At 50.0% G+C, this 23,855-nt stretch overlaps 2 protein-coding genes across 2 annotated transcripts; both read right to left on the reverse strand.

The window, feature by feature from the left end:
* Positions 1-750: 750 nt before the first annotated feature.
* Positions 751-7,021, reverse strand: CALB2 (calbindin 2). The gene is made up of 11 exons (XM_039721531.1): positions 6,879-7,021; positions 3,750-3,826; positions 3,472-3,561; positions 3,298-3,378; positions 2,407-2,463; positions 2,234-2,311; positions 2,069-2,124; positions 1,828-1,867; positions 1,675-1,728; positions 1,377-1,448; positions 751-1,142 (listed from the first exon to the last, which is right to left on the reverse strand). Exons 1-11 carry the CDS (start codon positions 6,967-6,969, stop codon positions 1,026-1,028), a joined length of 813 nt encoding a protein of 270 aa, XP_039577465.1. The 5' UTR covers positions 6,970-7,021; the 3' UTR covers positions 751-1,025.
* Positions 7,022-12,835: 5,814 nt separating this feature from the next.
* Positions 12,836-22,894, reverse strand: LOC120508165 (purine nucleoside phosphorylase). Its single transcript, XM_039721543.1, has 6 exons — positions 22,872-22,894; positions 19,416-19,585; positions 18,585-18,688; positions 17,146-17,321; positions 14,367-14,557; positions 12,836-13,441 (listed from the first exon to the last, which is right to left on the reverse strand). Exons 1-6 carry the CDS (start codon positions 22,892-22,894, stop codon positions 13,224-13,226), a joined length of 882 nt encoding a protein of 293 aa, XP_039577477.1. The 3' UTR covers positions 12,836-13,223.
* Positions 22,895-23,855: the final 961 nt, after the last annotated feature.

The following is a 23,855-nucleotide window of genomic DNA, read 5'->3' on the forward strand; positions in this document are numbered from 1 at the left end:
CTGTACTGGGCTGTGCTTAGCCACACAGGACTGTACAACACCACACAGGTCTGTATAGTCTTGAAATGTCTTGAGCCACAGAGGGATATTCAGGGCTGTACTGGGCCATACTGGGCTGTGGGCTGTGCTTAGCCACACAGGACTGTACAACACCACACAGGTCTGTATAGTCTGGTACTGGTCCATACGGAAATGTCTTGAGCCACAGAGGGATATACTGGGCCGTACTGGGCTGCGTGGGGCTGTGCTGGACTGCACTGTGCCATGCTGGGCTGTTCTGAGCCATGCTGAGCTGTGTGGGATTTTAGTGGGCCATAATGGGCTGCACAGGGCTGTACTGGGCTGTACACGTCTGGATGGGACTGCCCTGCACCACACTGGGCCATGCAGGCCTCAGCTGGGCTGCACTGGGTAGTACAGGAGAGGGAGAGGTTGCACTGGGACTGCGCCAGCATCGTCACCCTGGGACTGGCTTCCAAAACTGGGAGTGGGGGAAACAACCCTTGGGATGTCCCCGAGGCTTTGGCAGGGTGTTGGGGTGAATGGGAGGGATAACTGGGAGATACACCCAGCTTGCCTGCACTCTGCTCCCCGGGATTTTCCAATGACCCTGGTTCCATAGGGGCTTTCCCAAATGCTCCACCTCTCTTCCCCACCCAGCAGCTGTGTCCTCTGTGGGATCAGAATGTGACATCCCCTCCTCCCTGCCACCCCGCAGCCCACCATGGGATGCAGAAATAGGGACTTCAGTCTAGCAGTACTTGAATTTATTAGTAAACTCTTCTTTGGTAAATGATAAAAACTCAAGAGACCAAAGGAATGAAAACAACACCCCCGCAAAGAAAAAAAAATCATATCATTAAACAAACCAGGCAGATGGGAAAAAAATAAAGTTTCCCCCCACAAATGGGATTTTAGCAACCTACAGCAAACCCAAAAGATGTTGGGAGAGCTCTGCAGTGATGGGGGCTCCCCTTTGTGCTTGCTTTCGGGGAGGAGGAGCGTGGGCTGTGTGTGTGGGGGTCCTACATGGGGGGCTCGTTGCAGAGCACCATCTCCAGTTCCTTGCGGTAGAGTTTGCCCCCGTCGGAGAGGTTCATGATGCTCTTCCTGTAGTTGGTGAGCTGCTGGATGTTCATCTCCTGCAAGGCACGGGGGGCGCTGGGGGTGGGCATCCCCTTTCTCCCGGGGGAGTACCCCCAGGCTGAGATTGCACTCCCCCCCAGTTCCATGCAGTTCCCATGAGGATGCAGGGTCAGCCCTTGGACCAGCATCTCCTGGTCCCCATGGAGCATGGACATGGAAAGGTGCTGCTGGGAGATGGGAGAAGGAGCTGGGGGGCCTGGGGGTGGCACCCAAGCTCTGCCCTGACTTACTTTCTTATTCTTCTCATACAGGTCTTTCAAAAGTGCATCCAGCTCATGCTCATCAATGAAGCCATTTCCATCCTGGATGGTGTGGGAGGGACATCAGCAGTAGGAAGGACACAAGCCCTGCAATTCCCCCTTGGACATGGGCATCCCCAGACCCTCACCCAGCACAGCCAGAGATAAACCCAGTTCTCCCACCCCAAACCAGAGCAGGGAATTGCCCCAACCAAAACCATAGGATTTGGGGTTATTTTTTGCCAGGTTATATTTATCTGGGGCAGTTTCCCATGAGTTGGCTCCCTACCTTGTCGTAGAAGGCAAAGATGGCATTGAACTCATCTGAGGACAGCTTCATTCCCTGGGAAGTGACAAGGGAATGAGAGGGGTTGGAGGTACCAGCAATTTGAACAGGTTGTTTTTGTTGTTACTATTAGCAGCAGGAGTAGTATTATGTTACCTGAAACTTCAGAAGAAAGTTTTCTTGCACAGGCAAAAGTCTGAAAAACAAGAAGGGCAGGGAAGAGCGGGAAGCAGCCAGAAAAAGGCATTTTCTTAAATCACAGTGACGTTTTGCTCAGAAACGTGAGTAAATTAAAGAGGAAAACAGTTTTCCCTGGAAGCTGGAGCAGCCTCTTCCTAAACATGAGCATTTCAGGTGTCTTTCCCTCCCAGCTCCTCCTCGCTGCCCGTGACCTTACCGGGACATCTCGGAGAGGCCCAGCTTCCCGTCACCGTTCATGTCGAACATCCTCAGCTGTGGGCATACAAACAGCACCCTGTCACCCCTCACCTGGGCCCTGCCTGCCACCCACCCGGGGTGCTGGGAGCCCTGCTGGGGCCACGCTGCCCCGGGTGCCACTCACAATGGTCTGTGTGTACTCCTGCAGCTTGGGCTCGTCGTAGGGCCGGTTTGCCTTCTTCAGCAGGTCCGACAAGAAGCCCTGGGAGGAGAGGGTTTTGCTGGCTGTCCCCATCCCCAGCTGTCCCAGCACACTAGCAGGGACCCAGCCCAGCCCAGCCTGTGCCCACAGCCCACCTTGAGCTCGTTGGCTTCGATGTAGCCGCTGCGGTCCGTGTCGTACCTGCGCCAAGCCTGCGGAGGGACTGCCGTGAGCCTTTGAGGGGCTCGTGTCCCCACTGCCCCTGACGTGTGTGTGTCCCCATAAACCCCCACTGAGAGTGTCCCCCACCGCCCTAAAGGAGATGGGGCCATCTCACAGCTCCCACTGGCATCTCCTGCTCTCACTTGGGGCTAGGTGCTTTTGTTCAGCCCCACACCAAGAGTTCAAACACCTTTATCCTCATGTCAGTATGCAAGACCAGGCTTTAATATTTAATCATATTTAATTGCATCCCCCAATTAAACAATAGTGTCTGATTACTCTCCCCACCCCCCACTGTATCACGAGGTGCTCCTCTTTCAGCCTTCCCCTCCACCCAGGGTTCAGTTTCCATGTACAAGCTCCTTCCTCTCCAGGATGCTTCACATTCCCTTCCACCCCCAGCAGTGTTTTATTTCCCATCTGCAATTTCTCTCCCACCTGCGTGGGTTCACCTCATGCAAGGGGACAGCGAGGCTGTGGGGTGGCCCAGAACAGTGTTGGCTTCAGCACATCCCTTGGGCACTTAGGAGCAACCATGAGGGGAAGTTTACAAAAAAGCCCCAAATCTTTGCAGCTGACCTTGCCTGGAGGCTGGGATGAGGCACCTGACTGCCTGAGAAGTATCCAAGGGGTGCTGAGAACTGGGAAAACTCACCACACTCCTGCTCTTCCCTAAACCAGCACTGCCTCCCAGTGCTGACTTAATGCCAAGAGTTTTGGGGAGATCAGGGGGGGTTTGGGCAGATCAAGCTCCTAGTAGTTTTCCCTTGGTGGAGCTGGATTAAATTCCCTGGGGATCCCCCAGTGCAGCCTGTCCCACTCACCTCCATGAACTCTGAACTGGAGCCCACATGCTGGCGGAAACACAGCAGAAAATTCTCCTCCGTGGGCAGGATCTGGGCCAGCTGTGGGAAACACAGGCATGGTGGAATGGTGGAGGGGAAACACAAGTGTGGAACATGAGCAACCCGGGGTTTGTCAGGTCCAACACCGCTCACCTCTGCCATCTCGATTTTGCCATCCGCATTTTTGTCGTATTTGTGCATAAACTCCTTCATCTTGTCACCCAAATTGTCCTTCTTTGAGTCCTGCCAGCAAGGAGAGAGAGAATGGGAGCATTTTTCCCATTCCCTGTGCTGGTCTTTTCCCTCTTTCTTCCCAGAGGAGTCCCAGTCCCACTCATGAGTGCCCAAAGGAGATAGGGCTGACATGAACATGAGTCTTTGGGCACAAGGGAACGGGGGAAGGAGGGAGCAAAACCAGAAGATGCTCTTACCACACCCGCCCCCTTTCTTGCACTTTCCAGCTCCTGGAAGAAATTTTCCAGCTCTTTGCCTTCAATGTAGCCATTTCCTGCAGGAGGAAAAAAAATGCAGTAAGATTTTAACAGTTTTAGAGCACAGCAGGAGAGGGACAGATGCTCCCAGGGGACATGGCACTTGTTCCCTCTGCACCAGGACATGGCTCCAAGGCAACTGCGGCAGCAAGGAAAAGCCAGCCAATGGTGATGCTGAGTGTTACACATACTGGTGATGCTCAAATTTGCCCAGGTGACACACAGCCCAGGACTTGTCCCTTGCACTTATTTGTGGGGCACAAGGGACTTTGTTCATCTTGGTCTTTGCTGCATTTTCTGTATCTGATGCTTCAATCAGATGCCTTAAATAAAGGCACCCAATCCCATGCAAGCATCTCCCAATCAGGACTGTCTCCTGTCTCCTCTCAACCCTCAGGGGGCCACAGGGGCAAATGGGGAGCAGAGACAAGGCAGCCAGCACAGCATCCCCCATCCTGGGTGCAGGATCAGCTCCTGGAAGGGGTGATCTCCACCCACTGCCAATCTCCAGCATGGCCAAGAGCTCCAAAATATCCCTGTCCTGTGTACCTCACACCTCTCACTGCCTGTGTCTGTGCTGAGATGTGGTTCCCTGGAAGCCGGGGTATCCCTGCCCTGCTGGATGGCAGGAGGGCTCAGCCACACACAGCTCCCACAGTGCTGGCCCTGGGTGGCTCTGGGGGTGGCTGCTGTGCCTGGAAGGAGCAGGGTCACATCACGGCTGGAGACAGCAGTGAAGACACTGCCTCCGTGGTGCTGTCAGGCAAGGTGTCCCCTCCCTGCCAGAAATCCTCCCTTCCAAGAACATCTGGACACTGCAGAGGGATGATGCCCTTTCCCCTGGAGTGCCTGGCTGAGGGGTAGCCAGGGCTCTTCCTTGTGAACATTTCCCCCAGGACCACTCTGCATTTCAGCCTTCGGAGGCTTGGACCACATCTCCCTGCTCTGTACCGCCTTTGGCACCTGCAGGCTCCCCAGCAGCATCTGCTGCCCACTGCAACACAGCAGCTGGGAATAACCCATCCACATCCCAGCTCTAAGCACTGGGAAATCCCAGGGTACCTTCCTCTTTAGTGACCACATCCCAGTGGATGAACAGCATCCTTCCCAAGAGGGGATGAGGGGCTTGGGTGATATTGGTGAGAGCCACTGAGGTACTTTGGCTTCCCACTGCTCTTCCCAGGGGCTTTGCTTTTTGTGGGCGCAGGAGAACCCCAAGTGGCTTTGAATTCAGTTGGGGGAAAAAAAAAAAGAAAAATCAACAGGAGTTTTGAGCTGTGAAAAAAGAATAAGGCTGAGAAAAGCTGTGGCCAGTAGCTTGGCTTCCTCCAAGCAGCAGCTTGGACAGGTCTCATCTATGTCTGCAGAGCAGCGGGATGTGGAGTGTCATGGAAAATCCCCTCCGGAGAGCCACAGCCAGTCCATGCAGCTCCACCTCGGAGCCTCGGGGCAGCTGTGGCTGGTAAAGTGAGGACAACAAAGACATCCAAGGGGACATCTCTGGGGCATGACAAGCCTTGAGGGGAAGTGGCTCAAGGCATGGAAGGCACATTGAAGGGGTTTAAATGCAGGGATGAGCTGGGGTGAAGTAGTCCCATGCACAGTGGGATGAGCCCCAGGTCCCTCCATGGGCACAGGGAAGCAGCCAGGGCTGTTGGAGCTCCTGCCTGGTGCAGCTGAGCATTGTCCTTGTCAAGGCCACCTTCTTTCCCGATGCCTGAGTCCCTCCTCTGCCGGGCACCTGCCGTGCTGCAGCTCAGCCTTGCCCTGCCTGGGGGCCGTGGGCCAAGCTGGATCCGTGCCTGCCGCGGTGTTTTGGAGATGACAGAGCACATCCAAGGGCAGTGGGACACGCTGCAGGGAGGCAGCTGGACACCCACATCAGGAGCTGCCCACTCCCACTGGAGTGCCACCTTCCCAACCCCTTGGTGGCTGCTCCAGTGCCAGCAGTGACAGGGACCTGTGTCTGTGTCCCCGATGCTGTGAGGCTGCAAGGGGGGGACCCCAAAATGCAGCCAGGAGCAAGATGAGCTCCAGTTCCAGCAGTGCAGCTGGGGAGGCTGCATGACGCAGTTCCCAGGAGGTTTTTGGTCCCCAAACCTCCCTGCAGGAGCAGGAGTCTCAGTGAAGGACAGGAGCTTTCCCCTGGGCTGCCGGTCCCAGCAGGCTGAGCCTCCTTCACGGCACCGCAGCGCTGGAAGAAACTGTTTTCCAACAAAACAATGCTGTTTTTTGCATTCCCCCCCCTTTTTGGGACTGCCAGTGGTAGAAACAGGGATGTCCTGCCCAGATGTGACTCCATGGGAAGGTGACATCCCCATAGTGGACACGGTTTTTGCCAGCATGCCCGGGGAGAGGTTTTGGGAGGCTGGGGAGCAGGCAGGCAGAGACCAAGCACTCCAGACGTGAAGGGATTGTTCCTCAGCCTGCTCCGGGAGTGGGACACCCGCTCTGTCACTCCTGGCAGGGGGGTGGCCCTGGGGCCAATCTGGCCCCTGCCCTGCCCCACTCCTTCCAGTTACAGAGTGTGGGGCACTGCCGAGGCGGGGAGACGGAGGGGAGGGACCGAGGGCAGACTCTGGGCACCCCGGGAAGGGCAGGACGCCCAGAGCAGCCCCCAGAGGTTCACCAGCCCCGAGCGAATCCCAGCTCTCAAGGCACCCGGGGGACATGTCAAGGAGACCCGGGATATCCCGGGCTCAGCGTCCCATGGGCTGAGGGCTCCCAGAGGGGTCCAGTTCTGGGGCTCCCCGTCCTTTCCCGGCGGGGGGGGTCCTGGGGATTGCTTCCCCGAGCCCGGAGCTTCAACCGACCGGGGCTGCGCCGCGGAGACTCCATCACCCCGGAGACTCTCCATCCTGGAGTCTCTGCATCCCGGGGGCTCTCCATCACCCCGGGGGCTCACCGTAACCCCCGGGCTGCGGCGGCGGAGGCTCTATCCTCTCCTCCGGGATGTCCAGGGACTCTTCACCACCCCCCTTCAGCCCCGCGCCCCCAGGGATGCTCATCCCGCTGCCCTCCCCGCCGGTTTTTTGAGGAGCGAAGTGTCCCGCGCGCCCCGGGACTGACCGTCCGCGTCGAAGTGCCGCCAGATGTCGAGGAACTGGGAGGCGGTGAGCTCGGCCAGGTGGAGGTGCGGGGCCTGCTGCGGGCCGGCCATCCCGCTCCCGATCCCGCTCCCGATCCCGCCGCTCCCGATCCCGCCGCCGCCCGCAGCCGCCTTTTATACCCGCCGCCGCCGCGCCGCCCGCCGCCGCCAGAGGGCGCCGGGCACCGGGACAGCGCCGGGCACCCAGAGGGACAGAGGGATAGGGGGACAGGGGAGAGGGGGATAGGGGGACAAGGGGACAGAGGGACAGCGGGTACCGGGACAGTGGATATCGGGACAGAGGGACAGCAGGACACCCGGACAGCGGGACACCAGGACTGGGGTGCACCGGGACTGAGGGACACTGGGACATCGGGATACCCGGACAGCGGGACAGAGGGACTGGGGGCACACGGACAGCGGGACACCAGGACAGAGGGACATCGAGATATCAGGGCACCAGAACATTGGGATACAAGAACATTGGGACACCAGGATACCGAGATACTGGAACACCCGGCCATGGGCATACCAGGACATTAGGACACCAGGATACCAGGACACCGGGATACCAAGACACCAGGACGGTGGGACACCAGGAACAGCACTGGGCACTGGAGTCAGCAGCCCGTGCCCTGACACTTGTCCCTGCCTTGTCACCTAACCCTACTCTCACCTACCGATGCCCTGTGACATCTACTCCTGCCCTGTGTCACCTATCCCTGCCCTGTGCCACTTAACCTGTCCCACATCACCCACCCTGCTCAATGTCACCTGCCCCTTTCCTGACACCTAACTGCCCTGCTGCCTCCTCCTGCCTGTCACTCCATTCCTTCCTCAAGTCCCTGCACCCCTTCCTGTGCCTCCGAGTCCTACCCCACTCACCATGTCCGTGCCCTGTGTCACCACATCTGTGTCATTGTCCCCCTGCCTCATAGCAGCTTCATGGCTTATGATTTGCTGGTCCTGGCAGGAGGAGCAGGGCAATGGCAGTCCCTCTGTCACCACCACCAAGGGACCAAGGGCCACAGCAGGGCTGTCACTTGCACCCATGGCTGGAGTGCACCCACACAAAACATGGACACACAGCCATCTTTTGGAGGAAAAACCAAGGCATCCTGAAATCAAGGCTCTGCCATCCCTGCTGGAGCAGGGCTCTTTGAGGGATAGAAGGGATGCTCAGCCCAAAACACACTCCTCAGCCTGGCTCCCCTTGCCGCTCACCAGCTCCTTGCAGGATTTTCTTTTCCCAAGTTTTCCCAAACGGCAGGGAAGTTTCCAGGCCCAAACAAAACAGCCACACATGGGGTTTGTCGCTGGCTCCAGCGCAGCCTGCCCAGGGGAAGCGTTGCCATGGCTACAGGGGAAAAAAAATTCAGATCCAGCAAGAAGGCTGGGCTGATGGAAGTGCTTAATTAAAGATGAGAAGGCATCAGGGAAGTTCAGATGTGCGCAGAGCGGGGCCGCAGTCGGCAGCAGGCAGCTGCTGGGAGTTATTCGGGGCACTGCCCATCCTGCCGGGTGCTGGTGCCTCTTATTTTTGTCTTTTGGCTGGAAGAACAGGGAGGGTGAGGTGCTCCCTCTGAATGGCAGGGGCCTGAGGAGCTCAGTGCAGTGGAGATGGAGCCACAGCTGGCTCCAGTGCTGGGGGAAGCTGAGGCAGGGCAGGACACAGGACCTCGGGCAGGGGAGGAGATGCTGTGCCAGCATCCCATGAGGAAAGCCACACTGGGACACCGAGCAGTGCAATGGCCTTCTCCTCCTCCCTGCTGCACAACGCAGCCTTCAGGCACACAGGGGACACTGAAGGGTATCCTGTGTATTCCATTTGCATTTCCTGTGGTTTGGCACAGAAATTAGTAAAAAAAAAACCAAAACCTCTTTTTTTCCATTATTGCAGCACAATTTTCCCCAGCAGAGCCCGTTGCTTTACTGTCCCACACCCTCCAGAGCAGACTTTTCCTGGGGGCTGGAGGGGACATTCACTGCTTCTGCAGGGCTGGGTTTAGGGATGTGTCCTAAGCTGTGCCCAGGCAGGGGACAGAATGGGCACAGGGACCAACACTGGTGCATCATCTGCTCCACAGGGAGCAGAGCCCAGCACAGGGATGGCTCTGGGTCACCAGCCATTCATGTTGCTCCATGACACCCACTTCTCTGCTAACAAAGAGCCAAGGTTGCTCCAAGGTGGGGCCTGGGAGCAATATTTGGGCTCCAGGTGTACCCCCTCCCTTCTCTGGGGAAATGCTTCCCCAAGCTGCCTCTCTGAGGCAGCTGGCAGTGCAAGAGGGGCTCATTGCTGTAGGAAGGGATTTGCTAAGATTGAGAAAGACTTTTAAAGAGGGCTGTGAAGCTTCAGAAAAGAAAAGCAATGGGTGGCTGTGCTGCGGTTTGAAGCCATCTCCCACATGGGTGTCCAGGCACTGGGATGTCCCTTCTGCAGGAGAAAAGGCTGGATGGTTCCCTCCAGCCTTCACCCCTCTCCCACCACCTAGGCTGGGTATCAGGAAGAGGTTTTTGAGCCAGAGAGAGGGTCACAGTAGTCACAGCACCAACCCTGACAGAGTTTAGGAAGCATTTGGACAACACTCTCAGGGATTATTTGATTCTTGGGATGTCCTGTGCAGTGCCAGGAGCTGGACTTGATGTTCCTTGTGGGTCCAGCTCAGGACAGTCTATGACTCAATCTGAACATGCCATCAGATTTTGGAAAGAACAGACCATCATGCTGCTTACAGAGCCAGGACTTAATTCAGCAACACTCTGAGATCAACCCACTGCCATGACCCACATCACTCCCCCCTGCTCTGCACATTCAGCACAGCAGGGGAGAGTTTAGTTCTTTCCTGCAAATGAAATCCTTGCAGTGAAGACCAAAAGCTTTTGGAAAAAAACCTCAAACAACACACCACTATAGCAGAATCCTCTTAATTCAACTGCAGGTTTTCAATAAAGACAAACATCTAAGGGAAATTTGATAACTTGAAGGCAAGGCACACGCTCGCTGCTGAGCTGAGACAGCACAGGTTTTTAAAAGCTTTCTGGTTTACTTTTAAATAGGAAAGAATGCAAAAGGCAAACCTCATGTAAAAAAAAAAATAGAAGTGGGAAACCGAGGCTTGCGAAGGAAACAGGATGAATCACACCATCAGATTTTTTGGGTCACAGGGTTGTTTCTCAGATAACAGCAGAGATCTCTACTTAAACACTCATGATATGGTCCAGGCAAGGGCTGTGGCAGAGGATTCTCCTCTTGGCCTCAGCTTTTATGTGAATCTCACATGAAGGCATCAATATAACACCTCTGTCTTCCCCAGGGGACTGGAAACAGCAGGACCCTGTGATCTGGGAAGTTCTTTCTGGACTGATGAGCAAGGAAAAAGAAAAGGCTGGCACAGAGGATGAGGCAGACTGGCTCATGAGTCCAGTGAGTGAGTAAAGGAGGAGCTGTGCCAGCTGTGCCCTGCAGTGACACAGGTGTTCACGTGTCCCTTTGCCATGGGTACAGCCACATGGGACAGCCCGTGCTGCTGGCATTCCCTGGTCAGGCAGCACTTGGGCTCACTGCCAACCACAGCCCTGAGACAGCAAGGATCATTGTGTCATTTGGGGCTCTTTCACCACTTGCCAGGTGTCTTAGCTTTTCATGCATCTTTCCGTTTATCCCTATGGCCACAAGGCCCTGGACTTCAGAAGCAAGTAAGTAGCACAGAGTAAAGGAATGACTGTGTTTTGTATTTCCCCTCTCACCTGCAAATGAATAAGATCCTTTCCAAAGTGCCCAGGGCATCTTCCTCTTACCATTGACAGGTACAAAAATCAGGACGTTCATGCAAAGTTTGGGCTGTCCAAGCTACCTCTGGCCAGCTGAAAGAAGAGCCCCAAACTATTTAAAGATTCAGATGCAATTTAGATTTATTTATTTTTTATTTTTAAGACACAATTTGCTGAAGATTTAGCTGCATGGTGATTTTCAGGCTCAATTTTAAGTTGCATTTTAGCTGTATTCAGACACAAGAGCAGGTATCTGCCTCTGGTGCAGCTGGAGAGGTGAGCAGACCTGGCTTGCTGAAAGCAGGTGCTGCTGCCAAGCTCCTCATCATCTCAAACCCTGCCTGAGAAGTACCAGCACAACAGCAGGTTTTTTTGGATGCTTCCCTTCACATCCCAGCCCAGCCTGACTCTGATTAATTAATGGAGTTTCTGAAATCCCAGCCTTAGCTACTCTGGCTGCTGCTAGCTACAGCGAGCTGCACAGCTGCCTTCCACTCCCACTTGAGAGACTTTGTATTTACCAAGTATTAATTAGATGAATGTGAAGCACCATTTTCTAGGCAGGGGAAATTATCTGCTCTCTCCCTGCCCTGTAACAAGCTCATACTGGGACAAGTCTGAAAAGGGAGCAGGTAGAAGTGGCTCCTTCTTGCTCTGCACATCTGCCACTTTTCATATTTCCCTGCTTGACAAGCACTTCACTCCTGCTTGATCTGGAAAGGGAACAGCATTGTGAAAGATGGAGCTGGAGCCTCTCTCCCTTTGCAGATCACCACCAGAGCTGGTCCCAGAGATTGTCCTGACAGTCAGACCCACAAAATGGGAAGAGCTGCTGTCTCTGAGGGCTCCTCCAAGTGCCAGGAGCTGCTGAACAAGTGAGCCTGCCAGGAAAGCACAAGCAATGCATCCTTCCCTTCCACAAATCCTCCAGACCAGGCTGGGCAGGCATTTCTCAGGGCTGACCACAGGTAACATTGCCCAGGAGGAGACAAGGGGACCACCCCAAGATCTCCCCTACACCTGAAGTGCTACCATTTAATAAAAAAAACATTCACAGCACAACTGTTCCTCCTGGTGGCAACATCTGCACCATGAATACTGCAGCTGACACCAGTAATTGCAGCATGAAAGGCTTCAAGCAAATACCCATCTGGAAAAAAATGGAGGAAATGTCATGGAAGGCTGAAGGCTGTGACAGAGGGCAAGTGTCAATGGTAAACAACTGGTCAGCTAAATTTAGGAAGGCAGGTTGGGAGCTCTCCATGACCGGTTGCGTGTCTTCAGTTCAGACCACTGAGTCAACTAAAAACATTTAGCTATGACAGTGATGGGCTTTATAGAGAACTACAAGATAAATGAAGGGAAAAAGGTTATCTAATAATTACTGTCACTGTTTCACATCCAGCTGCATCCACAGCTCAGCTTGACCTTTGAGGAACAATGAATAATGCACCGTTCTGGTGAATGTTCCCCCTTTCTTGACAGACCATCAGCACACTGGTAAGGGAGAACCTCTCCTGTTTGTCCTTTACTCACTGTTTGGCTCATTTGCTTTATGTAAGAGGACCAAGAAAAATATCATACCTGTTTCAAAATATTTCCCTTGTAATTTCACATTGCTAAAATCCACAAACCATTGATGCTCCAAAATCTGCTGCAGGGACAGCAGCAAAGCTCATGTGAAACATGGGATCAAATGGATCTCCCTGTCTTTGGGCACCAACAGGAAACCAGTCTGCAGTGCTGAAGCCACTGGTCTCCAAGGCATCCAGAAACTGATCCAAACCAGGGAGACATAGACCTGGATTCTATTTCCAGCTTGGCAATGTTTACATGGTGCACAGGTAAGCCATGCCTTGTACTGAGCTGAATTTTCATGTCCTGCTAAATTGGGGAATGAAACAGAATAGAGAGATGTGAGGAGTGCTGGGGCTGTGCTGCATTGTAGCAAACAGCTACTGAGCTCTGCAGCTGGTCATGAGGAGCCAAGGATGAGGAAAGAGTGGGCTTTCTGGGAGACCTTCTGGGAGGGGAAGTCACACAACCCCACAGCAGTGCAGTGGTTTTCCAAGCTGTAAAATCAATTGCAATTCACCTGCTCTGCACCATTGTTTGCTCCAGGCAGATCTCATCTTTAGCCTGGCTCATTTCATGTATCCAAAATTCAATCTTTCTCTGGCTTCAGACCAGGTCCTACCAAAGCAGGATCAAGCCCCATGACCAACTCTTGACCTGGGGAGCAAAGACTTGGGGCAGGAGGGTGTCCCAAGAGAGACAGCTGGAGGTCACAGTCTCTGGGGCTCTGCTGACACTGGGGTTTGGGAATGTGCCAGAGTGTTGAAGTGCCAGTAAGCTGTTTTGGTCACTGGCTATGAATGAGGGGGTCATCCTGGCAAAATTCAAAGTGAACCTCTGCACCTGATCAGACAAAGCACAAAGATCAAATAGTCTATTTAAAATCTGGAGAGAAAGGGACAGTCCCAACAACAGCTCTCCCCCAACACTTGGTAGTGTTCACACACGTTATGACATGAAGGATTAATGTCTGGAGGTCATAGAGAGTTTGTGCTTTCCCCCAGCTTCCCAAGGAGGTGTGTGACCAGTTTCTGCAGGGCTGCAGCCCGGACCAGCGAGATGCGCAGCACTTCCTCGTGGTTGGCTTTCTCTTGGCTGTTGTAGCTCATCACTGCTCTGTTGGTGATGAGGGAGATCCCAAGGACTCGGAGGCCACAATGCCTGGCTACAATTACCTCTGGGACAGTGCTCATGCCTACAGGAGGAGAGGAAAGGACCAGAATGAGTCAGGATTTACCCCAAAATGAGATCTCTCCAAGGCTGCATGATCCTACCTCCAAGCACATGCCCTTGTCTCATTCCCCCCAGCTCTGTGTCTGAACTCTGTAATAGTTAAAGGCTGTGATACGTACAAGGCTCAAATAGCTGCAGACTACAGTTACAACTCTGCTCAGCACAATAAACCTCCTGCATTTGATCCTTGTGCCACAGCTCCCTCCTCAAGATGTGTCAGACTGCTTGCAGACTTGCTAAGGAAGTACTGATGTGCTGTGTCATTGGGCTCTTCCTTGGCTAAAAAAGCTATTGCAAATAAAAATGGCTTTGAGGGGAACTGAGCTCCTTTCCTCACACACAATGAATCTGCAGGTATTAATATACAGAATTCCATGAACCAGGGGTCATGGAAGGAATCATAGCTGGAGGAATCATATGGATCATGGCACTTTTCTTTTTCACAGTTGGGAAGGTATCCATGATTACCATCCCTAAACAAGACTCATAAGGAAGGCTGGTTTGTAGAGAAAAAGCACAGTGAAAATCTTTACAATGTCAGAATTAGAAGAAAAATACTAGAAAAATACTTCATTTTTATTGAGCCCCACTCAGTCCTCCTGAAGTGGTGCCATCTGAGCATGAGAGACTTTGTGTTTGGGAAATAAACACAAAGTTGTGCTGGGATCCCTGTCCTGCTCAGCTGTAAGCACAGGGACTTTGTGCAGATCCTCCCAGGAGCTGCACTAAGCCACTGCAGAATGAAGCAGAAATACACAGAGCTCATTTCTCCAGCCCCAGGAGACTTAGAGAGTCAAAGACTGAAGCAAGTCAACCTTGAGCAGAATTAACTGTTCAATCCACGTGCTCAGAGAGCCCTGGCAGCCCAGCCCAGGCTGGCAGCTCACCCACAGCATCAGCTCCCAGCGCCTGCAGCAGGCGGCACTCGGCGATGGTCTCGTAGCTGGGCCCAGCCTGCAGGCAGTACACTCCTTCCCTGGTGAAGCTCAGGAACCCCAGCTCCTGGGCACTCTCCATGGCCAGGCTGAGCAGGTCTTGTTCATAAGCATCTGACATGCAGGGAAACCTCACTCCAAACCTGAAAGGCAGTAAAGGACACAGCTGTGTGATCGTGCTACTGCTCCCTCCGTCAGAGTCCAGGGATGGTCACTCTTTACAGAAAAGGGAAGTGGTAAGGGCAGACCTGCCATGGATGGAATCTCTCTCATTCCACTCTTACCATCAGGTAATTCTGCCATCAATCATGGAATAGTTTAGGTTGGAAGGCACCTTCAAAAGCCATCTCATCAAAACCCATGCAGTGAGCAGGGACATCTTCAGCCAGATCAGGTTGCTCAGAGTCCTGTCCCACCTGATCCTGAATGTTTCCAGGAACGGGGCACCTGCCTGGGTGTGACATTCCTGCTAAATCTAGTCATCCAAGACTGTCAGCACAGAGAGCTTATGGCTGTTGGAAGGTCTGGCACTACTTCCCTTCTGCAAAAACCCTTCTGGAATGGTCTTTCAAGGGCTCCTGTCTCTAGGGAGCACTGATGGCCAGTTCTCTCTCCTCAGTAACTGCTCATGATGTCTTTTAAACATTCCCCACCAGACAGTTGCTGCTCTGAGGCACAGAGTCCCTCAGGCTGTCCCTGGATGGGGGTTTAAGCCTGGCCTGATGGAGCATCAGTCCCTACATTTAAGGCCCATCACAGCAGCCAGCTACTTTACATCTTGGAGCTCCAGGGCCATATTTTAGGTACCTTTCATCTTCTGCTTCAAGACTGGGTCTCTTGCTTTTGGTCTTAAAATAGCAGCTCAGTCCTGCTCCTGATGGACTGCACCCTGCTCTTGACTCAAGGAGAGCAGAAGTAGATGGCAAAGACTGTTATGCTGCCACTGAGGAAACCTGGAAAATAAACTCTCAGCCATGTTCACCAATGCAGCTCAGTAGGAGTGGACCAGGTCCCTCATTTATGCTATTAAAGCTTCTGCTTGTTTACATGTTCTTCCAGCTGAATGCTTAGGGCAGTAGGTGGCTTATTTTGTTTTTATAAACACTGAATATTACATAAATAAAAAAAAAACTTCCCCTTCTGGTCTAAGGTAATAAGTATTCATTACCATGAAAATTGCTTCCCTTTTCTGAAGGATGGCCAGCAATGCAGACTCCCAATCTCTAATTTATTAAAAAAATATTATTTCCACATCACTTCATTGCCTCTAGTTTTGCTCTGTGGTGCTTAGATAAATCCTTCCTGGTAGCTCAGCTGGACAGGATTTTAGCAGTTTGCTCAGCTAAATCTCTGCAATACTTTGAAACCTGATTCATAAAGACCTTTTGCCCATTTTGATGCCTTGGTCAGCAGTACAGAAATCACCTCCCAGAGCACTGCAGTCTTTACCAAGAAGCTGCTTTGGGGAGGCAGTGAGGCAGCTATGCTGCCTTTGAACGCTGTCCAGATGCCGTTGTTTGATTGGAGTTTCTCCTCCTGTTCCAGAGCAATTATGCAAGCCCAGAGAGCTTTAAACACTCCATGTAGCTTCTCTGCTTTTGATCACTTTCCTCCAACCCACGGTAATACCTACAAAAATGTAAAGATGTTCCACTTCAGATGGGTACTGTCCTCTTGCCATGGAATCGCAGCACAGTGATTATTTCTCCTGAGGCAGCTGCCAGCACCTCTCAGATTCTTTCAGAAGCAAGAGCCAGGTCTGCTGTTACATCAGGAAGGAACTAACTGAAAGCCAGGCAGGCCACCTTACTCTCAGCAGAACTTTCTCTCTGGAAAGATCTGAGGACAATCCAGATGCCTGCCCTGCAAACGTCCATTTTTCACGATGGGCCTTGCACCTTACCAGTCTGATGGTGTCTTGGAAGGATTTTGGGATCATAAATTCATTTTGGAATGGACCTTGAGGTCATGTAGTCCAGTATCTTGCTCAAAGCAAATCCAAATCTGTTGGCAACTGCAGTTCAGGTGTGAGGATATGTTAGAAGCTCCTCTCTGCACCCTCAGTAAGGTAAAGATTCTGCTACACAGCCAGTACAAGAAACCTGACTTCCCAGTTCAGCCAGCAGCAGGTGGCTCTTGTAGATCTCAAGGTCTCTGAAGAAGCTGCCAAGACAACCACCTCTCATCAGAGCAATGCCTTCAGTGAATACAAAGGCACTCCAGTCTGAAGACCTGGAGACAGCAGTGGTGATCAGGATTTTAGAGGCTTCACCTTTGCTCTGCCCTGCACTTTCAGCCTGGCCTCTGCTGTACCCATTCCATCGCACCAGAAGTGGCTGTTGATAAACCCAGGCTGGAGACAGCACAGTTCACTGATTGCTCAGTTAAGAGGAACCAACAGAGAGAGGGGCTGATAAAAAGAGGAGCAGTGAGTGTGTTTAGCAGATGGTACAGCTGGTCGTGTCAGGAGAAGGATCAGAAGCCTACTTGTACAAAACAAAACCTTCTGGGGCTTTGTGTGTAAGCTCCTTGTAAAAGTAAGCAACAGCCAAGGGAGGGCAGGGCAGGTGGCACAGCACATACAGCTACTGCTGCAACTCTTTCCCTGTGGTTACCTGGAGCCAAACTCTGCCTTTCAGTAAATATTTGTCAGCAGGCACAACTGGCAGTCCAGCCCATGGCTGAAGGAGGAAAGGATTAATTGGTAACAACGGAGCCGACGCCTTCTTACCGCTCATCGTTTGGTCCACGCAGGGGATTCTGCCCTCCCAAGCCAAACAAGCTGATGTGATCCCTGATGAACATGATGTCCCCCACCTGGAAGTGGGGATTCAGTCCTCCAGCAGCATTTGTGACAATCAAGATCTCCACCCCCAGGAGAAAGAACACCCTGATGGGAAAGGTGACCTGCAAGAACCAAAAGCACACGTGCAATGAGTGTCACAGTCAGCAGACAGCCACTGCTACCTCGTTTGTAATATCACAATTTGTGGATGCAAAGAGTCTACATATGGAGACGAAACAACCTTCTGCAATTTTAAACATTCCTCTAATTTAAATAGAAAGTTAATGCTTTTTAAACAAATTAAACATAACCTTGCAATGGAACAAAATCTTGCATTAAAATCCAAGACCACGTTTCCTACAGGTGCAGGAAGGTCAAATAAAGGTGTACAGAAAGAACATGCAGATAGTTTTTGCTCACTGCAAAGGTCTTGCAGAGATCAAACCACTGTGCTGATTGAAGTAACTACTTATGTACATGGACTTGGAGAGTAATCCAAAGCTAAGGAACAGTTGGGAGCTGGAGAAAAAACATTTAGAGAAGTTTGATTTTGAGGAGTCATGAAGGAATTTAGATGATACCTGCTATCAATCAAATGCTACTGTGAGCAAAACATTTCCTAGTAATGAACACCACTTCTTCAAGAAGTAAGTTAATTTTAATAGACAAACATGTCTTGATAAAGCTAATTTTGTATTGAGTGATTTTGAAATAGTTGGTTTTCTATAAGAAGTTGGGTGGTGCCAAAAATTACAGTTTATATCCAAATGCAAACAACCTCAATGTAATAAAGGAAAATCACAGAGCTATCCAAATGAAAAAAAAAAGAGAGCCAATAAATAAATATTATTGTTGTTTTCTAGCAGAAAAGTATACATATGTGCATGGTAGGTAATATAAATCTCCACACATTCCAGTATGTTAGCTAGGAGGTTATAGCAGCTTGCAGTAGCCTGGGAATTTTTTCTAGGGAAAAAAAAAGCTGTCAACTATATAAATGCAATAGAAGATTAAAATAGATTATTCTTATCAACGTTTTCTCATTGCTGATTTAAATCATGATTAAACTGACTAAGTTAAAGCATGTAAATTAATCTGCCTTATATGATAAACTATTTCCCCCTGTGAGAGTAGCAGGGTCAGCCAATTCGTGTGGCTGTGCAGCATCACCTTCACCCAGCAGAAGCCAACTATCTCTTGGTTTGAACTCCCAATTTTATTTTTTTGGGGTCAGATCTGAAATCTAAGAAAGACTCATTTCAAGAGCACTGCAAGTTCATTGCAAGAGCTAACATCCTGCAGCTAGATAGCAATGCAAGCAGTCACTTCTGCAGCTTTTACAATACACAACCCCAAGGTGAATATTTTCCTTAAGGAGAACTCACCGTGCTGAGAGAGTGGCCTTCGTAGGAGTGGAAACGCCCCTGCATGCACACGCAGGGCTGGCCATTCAGCTCCCCAAACACCAACCTGCCAACGTGCCCCGACACTGGAAATTAACAAAGTCAATTAACAAAGTCAATAATTTTAGTCACAGGTCTCAAGGAATTTGACTTTAGAGGGATCTGTCAGTTGATGATTTTGCTTTACCGCAGGGCCAAGCACTGCAAAAGCAGGAGCTGGAAAACAAATAAATAAATAGCTATATCTGTGCTATAATATTTATGTTTTTTTACTGTGAACACACATTTCAACAGTGTCACTATGATATTTTTATGGAAATCCTTTGCTAGGATTTTTCTCCTATTCTCGCTAAGAAGTCTCAAAAAAGAAATGTAAACAATAACTGTCTGATGGCTGTGGAATGTGGTCTGGACATTGTTTACCAACAAGTGCATCTTTGATTGGTCCATGTGAGTTATTTCTACTTAATAACCAAAGATCCAAAGCTGTGTCGGACTCTCTGAGAGTCACGAGCTTTTGTTATCATTCCATTCCTCATTATTCCTTTCCAGCCTTCTGATGGATCCTTTCTTTCTATTCTTTTTAGTATAGTTTTAGCATAACATTTTAATATAATATAATATAATATCTTAATATAAAAAATCAGCCTTCTGAAACATGGAGTCAAGATTCTCATCTCTTCCCTCGTCCTGAGACCCTCGAACACAACCAACCCCAGTGTGGGACTGGTTTGCAGACCTGAGTGACCCCTGTGTGAGGCTCTGCTGCAGGCTGCTGGTGGGAGGGGTGCTGATGCCCTGAGTTGTGCCCACCTGAGCTCCGTGGGAAGTGAGGGATGTCCTCATAGAGGAAGGCTGTGCTGTTGTCCAGCACGTCGGCCAGAGCTCCCAGCCCGGAGCCGCAGACGATGGCGATCCTGGGCCGCCGCGCAGCTCGGGCACGCAGCCACTCTGCTGCTTCCCTGCACGCCTCGTAGCCATTTCTGCAGGAGGAGAACAGGCCAGTGAGACTTATCAGCCCATTCAAAGAACAAGCTTCAAAGGATAAAAGTCCTGAAAAGGTGTGGAGAAAAAGAAATTTCAACAAGAGTATAATAATAGAAGGTTCGCTGCTATTATTGAAGATGCATCACTTTTAGGCTTATGTATTTTACCCCTGACTACAAGGAAAGCATTTGAATCCCCTTGGCTGGTTGCATTCTATAGATGAAGAATGGCTAATGATACCTAGATCACAGAAATGTCACAAGACATAACCACTCCTGCTTCTGACGGGCTCTGGTATCTCCTGAGTTCCTGAAGAAAGGGAAAAGCACAATTAGACTGAGAAGTTCCAACCTATATGAGTGTGCCTGTGATGGGGAAAACAAATGCCTGGAGTTCTGAAGACACCTGAACAACACAGCTGGAATGCTGTGTTGATGAAGGAGCAGACACTGTCATCTGCAGTAGGTAAAGATTCGGGTAAACTTCTGAGACATGGGTCAAGCATCACTTACAGAGGTGGAGAAGCCAATCTCTGTAAGTGTTGAGTGCCATCAGCTCCCACTGCTTCCATCTAGGCTGGTACCACATGTCAGACACCCACCCTCTCGATACCTCGTGCCTCCAGTACAGAAGGATAAACGTGGAGCTCTTACTCAGCCTCTTCTCTCCCACAGAGTGGGCATGGGATCACACCTGCAGCCCAGACATAGCCAAGAGGCCCAATGACATCAGTCTCCATCAAAACAAGGGAAAACCAGGAATTTGGGCTCCAGAGTTTAAAGTGATTCAAGAAGGGGACTCGGCAAATATATTGGTTAAAAAAAGTCTAATCCAGCAGGGAGCCCCATTGCCTGAAGCTGGGATAGAAGTTGGCATTACAGTACCTGTTGTACATCTATCTCATGGGAAAGGAGAAGAGTTTAACTTTTAACCTCTTAGCCCAGTATTCAGATGCCTTAATCACAGTTTTGAAACACAATCAATAGCAAAATAATCCTGTAATCCTGTTTCCAATAGGACAATGCAGACACTTTCTGAAAGTCAATATCAAGGTTGATTGGAAACTATCCTCAAAAGCAGGAGTACTAATAGCAGTTCTTGGAAGCAACTCAATCATTACCATTGATGAGTAGAATTAATGATTGTACATGGAAGAGGACTGGGTCTGGAGTGAACCCACAGGCAGGGGCAGCAGTTCTCTGTATGAAAATTTGATCTGATTATTGAGAGGTGAGAAAATCAGATACTGTGAGGCTGCAGGTGACGTAAAATTGACTGGAGGTGTTGATAAGCAGTCACTATCTATCCAGGAATGTTTCTTTTGGTCCTTTTTTAGCAAGTCTCTTTTTTCAACAGGTGTAAATCCTAGTAATGCTGTGATGCAGCTCTCAGCAGTCTTAGAGGACAGACAGAAAGGGTTTCAGAGTGGTGCTCCTCACTCCAGGAGGTCTCAGGCCACTAAGAGGATTTGAGTGTCCTTGTACAACTGGTTCCTCCAACCAAGTACCAGATATTGAAACAAAGGTTCCCAGTTCTATGCTTTTTCTTTCTTTATACTGACAGGGCCAGTTACTGCACAGGTGTTTTCTGTGAGAATTTAGACTCTTTAACAGTCTAGTTACTACTGTGAGTCCTATCCAGCATAAGATACATCAAACTTATGGTCCTAGTTACAAAATATAATGTCAAAAATACCCCAAAATGTCATAAGCCTGCAATCCAATGGGAAGAAATAACTTCCATACACATAGATTAAAATGAAGAGTCATACTTAGCTGAAGTACTTTTCAAAGGAAAAGTTTGGAAATGAGTGAGTTTATTTACCATCATATACTGAATTTTCTAAGTGCATCATGAGCTCCTGAAATAAGCAGGAGCTGTGAAAATGACATTAATAAAGACTACACTTGACTACGTTATCACTTGCTCCCAGACAAAAGCTTTAAAAGTGCTTTACATACATTAATGAACAATTCCCCCCAACTTCTCTGTTGAATAACTGTAATCCTTGTTTAGAAATTCAAGGGAACCAAGAGAATTTATATGTAATGCCTAAGGTTTTGATATACCTGTGGCAGGCATGAGAAAGGAACAAGGTCACCAGGATCTGCTCTTCCTCATGACCATAATACTGCTTGTTTCAGTATTTTTTTAAAGTGCATAAACCATTGCAAACTAACATTAAAAATGGATATTATTCCCAAATTGGATGGATATCATCAGAAATTTTAGGAATGTGGGATGGAACCCATTCAATGTCGCTGAAGATACCAGGACTCACTGAGCTATGCCAAGATACAGTGGATTTTTTCCTTTTAAACAGAAGATATTAAAATACTTCTTAACCAAAGAAGTAAATCTCCAGTGCTGCATATGTTTCCTTGCCTGAAAGGAGCTCCAGCAAGTGCACAGGGGCCTGACATCCCAAAGGCTTTGGGCACATCAGAACTGTCCCCAGTGCTGAGAGCACAGCGATGCCAAAATTAATCTGCTTGCAGCATTTTGCTTTCAGAAACCTTCCGGATGACATCAAAGGGACTGGCAAGCACTGATAATTTCTGAATGCAAGGGAGATACCTGCTCAGCAGGAGCAAAGGGGGAGTTTGACCCGTGGGTCACCAAGCAGAGTGTTCAGCCTGGAACTGCATGAGCACAAGGCCTGTGCAAGCTTTTTGACAGCTTGAATTAATACGTGTAGCACAAAGGCCCCTCTAGCTGCTCTAACAATGCACACCTAATAATAGTGCTCGGTAGCATTGCTTTGGATTAAATCACAGGATCAGCTGAAAACACAATCCCCTTTATTGTGATTGCTGTCATCCACTGGAGAAACACATCTGTTGCAAAACACAGGACTGTCACCAGTGACAGATCTTTTATGGCATGAAAAAAACCCCACTCTTATTTGCTTCTAAGTTGGCTGAAAGCAAATCTATGTTAAAAAAAGCAGACATATCCCAATAAACAGCTAAAGCATTATGTTTGGGGGCACATGGCCATACGCATTCACAGTCTGTGCCTCTCCACAGGAGATATTTGCCTCTTCTGGCCCATAACCTCTCCCAAGGTCACCTACTCGCTGCCATATTTCATAATACCAGCACCTGCCCAGGCAGATGGCCAGATTCCTCTCCAATAATAAGATGTTTACTTCTGAGCAGCCTTTGTCTGACATTTATTGAGTGCTCAGTAGAAAGGAAACAAGGTGAGGAAAAGCGATGTAATTTTGTCAGCCCCATCCAGCTTGGACGTCCGTGCATCCCCTGTTTCACAGCACCTTACCTGTCTTCCTCAGCATAGGCCATCCTCCTCCTCTCTGGTTAACAAAAGAAGGGGATGGTTGCTGGAAAAGGAGCTGCAGGGTTTTGTTTGAGCAAAGAGCAGAGGCCTATTGAACCTGCAGAAGCTGCTGCTGTCTCTGGCAGTGACTCAGGGAAGTGTGTCCCAGCTTCTCTCTGCTGTCCCCTGAGCATCTCTAATCCCCGAGTAGGAGGGGCATGGTCAGGACATCTGCTTTTCTGGCCTCACCCCACATGACACACATGCTCTAGAGCTCTGCAGAAAGCTTACACGCATGCACACACACACTGTAATGCAGATTAAGCCTAGAAATTTCACACGCACGCACACTTTTCAGTGGCTGACAAGGGATCTGCCTGGGTTTGCACCTCTTGCATCACCTGGGAACCAGCTGGAGTCACCTGCTCCTGTGCAATTCAAACCCCTGGGAGTGTGCAGACCCTGTGAGATGACCTGTAGCACCTACCACTGACACCAGGCCTTTCCACATCTCACATCATTGCCTTCCCATTCTTTCATGGCAGCCAGGGGTGATGACCCAGCAGCTCCCCTCAGGGTTTTTTGTTCCTATCTAATTGTCTCACCCTTCCCAAAATGAAATACTTCTTTGAGATATGCTAAACCTCCATTCAGCAGTATATGGGAGACACAGGAAAGAAGACAGACACCCCACCATCTGTCCCTTTAATTTTAGCTTTGCTGTGTATGAAAACAAATATAAAAACAACCCTGTCATATGGATCTGTTTGTGCATCAGTGTTTGATCCCAGCAACTGATGTGAACCACATTTTACAGAGCCAGAGATGTTTCCAAGACAATTGAATGCCAAAAAAATTCAAGAAAAGCAGTGATGAGTAGAGACCTTACACGCCCTAGCTGAAAGGCCACATCTACAATACACATTCACAGCTTAATAAATCCAAAAGGGACATGTAAGGGTATAATTTATAAATATCCCAAGCAGG

The sequence above is a fragment of the Passer montanus genome, unplaced genomic scaffold, assembly GCF_014805655.1.
Source record: "Passer montanus isolate IOZ18808 unplaced genomic scaffold, ASM1480565v1 scaffold45, whole genome shotgun sequence".
Taxonomy (NCBI): Eukaryota; Metazoa; Chordata; class Aves; order Passeriformes; family Passeridae; genus Passer; species Passer montanus.

Excerpts from the sequence above, each read along its gene's own strand:
- CALB2 (XM_039721531.1), bottom strand. The coding sequence starts at position 6,969 with ATGGCCGGCCCGCAGCAGGCCCCGCACCTCCACCTGGCCGAGCTCACC. Across the intron at positions 3,562-3,749 it reads CAAGAAAGGGGGCGGGTGTG|GACTCAAAGAAGGACAATTT; the intron begins GTAAGAGCATCT and ends CCTTGCTGGCAG. Across the intron at positions 2,312-2,406 it reads TCGAAGCCAACGAGCTCAAG|GGCTTCTTGTCGGACCTGCT; the intron begins GTGGGCTGTGGG and ends CTCTCCTCCCAG.
- LOC120508165 (XM_039721543.1), bottom strand. The coding sequence starts at position 22,894 with ATGGCCTATGCTGAGGAAGACAG. Across the intron at positions 19,586-22,871 it reads GCCTATGCTGAGGAAGACAG|AAATGGCTACGAGGCGTGCA; the intron begins GTAAGGTGCTGT and ends CTCCTCCTGCAG. Across the intron at positions 13,442-14,366 it reads GCTGGGAGCTGATGCTGTGG|GCATGAGCACTGTCCCAGAG; the intron begins GTGAGCTGCCAG and ends CTCCTCCTGTAG.